The sequence below is a fragment of the Apteryx rowi genome, unplaced genomic scaffold (genome assembly GCF_003343035.1).
Source record: "Apteryx rowi isolate R43461 unplaced genomic scaffold, aptRow1 scaffold_68, whole genome shotgun sequence".
Taxonomy (NCBI): domain Eukaryota; kingdom Metazoa; phylum Chordata; class Aves; order Apterygiformes; family Apterygidae; genus Apteryx; species Apteryx rowi.
The window spans coordinates 2,976,839-2,977,904 of NW_020450960.1; the positions used below are offsets into that span (position 1 = coordinate 2,976,839).

The window sequence follows — 1,066 nt, forward strand, 5'->3', positions numbered from 1 at the left end:
GCCGCCCCCCCCGGCCCGGCGCTGCCCGCAGCCGCCCCCGGAGGCGCCGCGCGGCCCCTCACCGTCGTAGTAGTAACAGACTTTCCGCTTGGTCCCCTGCGTCAGCGCCATTTTCCTGCCTCCCGACAGCGACAGACCCTACCGCCGCGCAACCGAACCCGCCCCGGGGCCAAGCGCCCCGCCGCCCCCCCGCAACCCCGCCCCCGCGGGGCAGCCGGCCTATCGGGGAGGGGCTTCCCGCCCCCTCTCGCCAGCCGGCCAATAGGAAGTCCGGGCGGCGAGGGAGAGCGGGCGCGGGGGAGCTAGCAGGCTAGTTCGAGCGCCAGGGTGCTTGGACCGTACCATTGCCGGCGGAGGAGGGGTCGGGGGGGGGGAACCGGGGCGGACTACACCATCGCCGGAGAGCGGGGGGAGGATGGTCGGCAGGCTAACGGGCAGAGGGGGGGCCCAGGTGGATGGGGCGGAACCATTCACGGGGAGGGGGAGCGCCAGGTGGGACTAGACCATTCCCGGGGCGGGGGAGGGCAGCCCTCAGGCAGGGCCTGGCCAGGATGGGCATGAGGGGGCCAAAGAAGGCCAAAGGGGGCCAGGGTTGGCATGAGGGGGCCAAAGGGGGCCAGGGATGGCAAGAATGGGGCCCCGTGTCCCCCCCCAGCACGCCGGTCCCCCGCTCCCGGCCTCCCCACGGCCATGCTCCGCAGGCCTCCCTCTCCCCGCAGCTGCCTCGAGGGGCTGGTTCAAAGGCCTTTATTTTCCAAAAATGAGACAGCAGTACGAGACAGGTCTTGGCGAATAAAAAAGTGGGGAGAAAGAGGATCCTACAGCCCACGTCCGGTCCGTCTGGGTGGCCCATTCCTAAATGGGGAGAGTTTCTGCTGGAAAAGCCTTTGATGGAAGCACGCGGAGTCCCCGGCGCCGCAGGAACCGGGAAACCTTCCCGGCTCCGGCCCTCGCCTCCGTGCAGCTCCTCCAGCGCTCCGGGGGCTGCAGGCCGGCCAGATCCCCGGTCCCTGCTCTGTCCACTGCTCCTCCTCCTGCGAGACCAAATCCGGAGGAACCGGGGGTC

The 1,066-nt window shown here is 70.5% G+C and overlaps 2 protein-coding genes across 3 annotated transcripts in view; both read right to left on the reverse strand.

The window, feature by feature from the left end:
* HDAC1 (histone deacetylase 1) overlaps positions 1–175 on the reverse strand; it is a 16,676-nt gene extending 16,501 nt beyond the window's left edge. For both annotated transcript variants that reach the window (XM_026086011.1, XM_026086008.1), the window contains exon 1: positions 63–175. In XM_026086011.1, coding sequence (XP_025941796.1) covers positions 63–111 — 49 coding nt within the window. In that variant the 5' untranslated portion in view covers positions 112–175. The remainder of the gene's footprint in view (positions 1–62) is intronic.
* Positions 176–470: 295 nt separating this feature from the next.
* LCK (LCK proto-oncogene, Src family tyrosine kinase) overlaps positions 471–1,066 on the reverse strand; it is a 9,314-nt gene continuing 8,718 nt past the window's right edge. The window contains exon 13 of the mRNA XM_026086085.1: positions 471–542. Coding sequence (XP_025941870.1) covers positions 471–542 — 72 coding nt within the window. The remainder of the gene's footprint in view (positions 543–1,066) is intronic.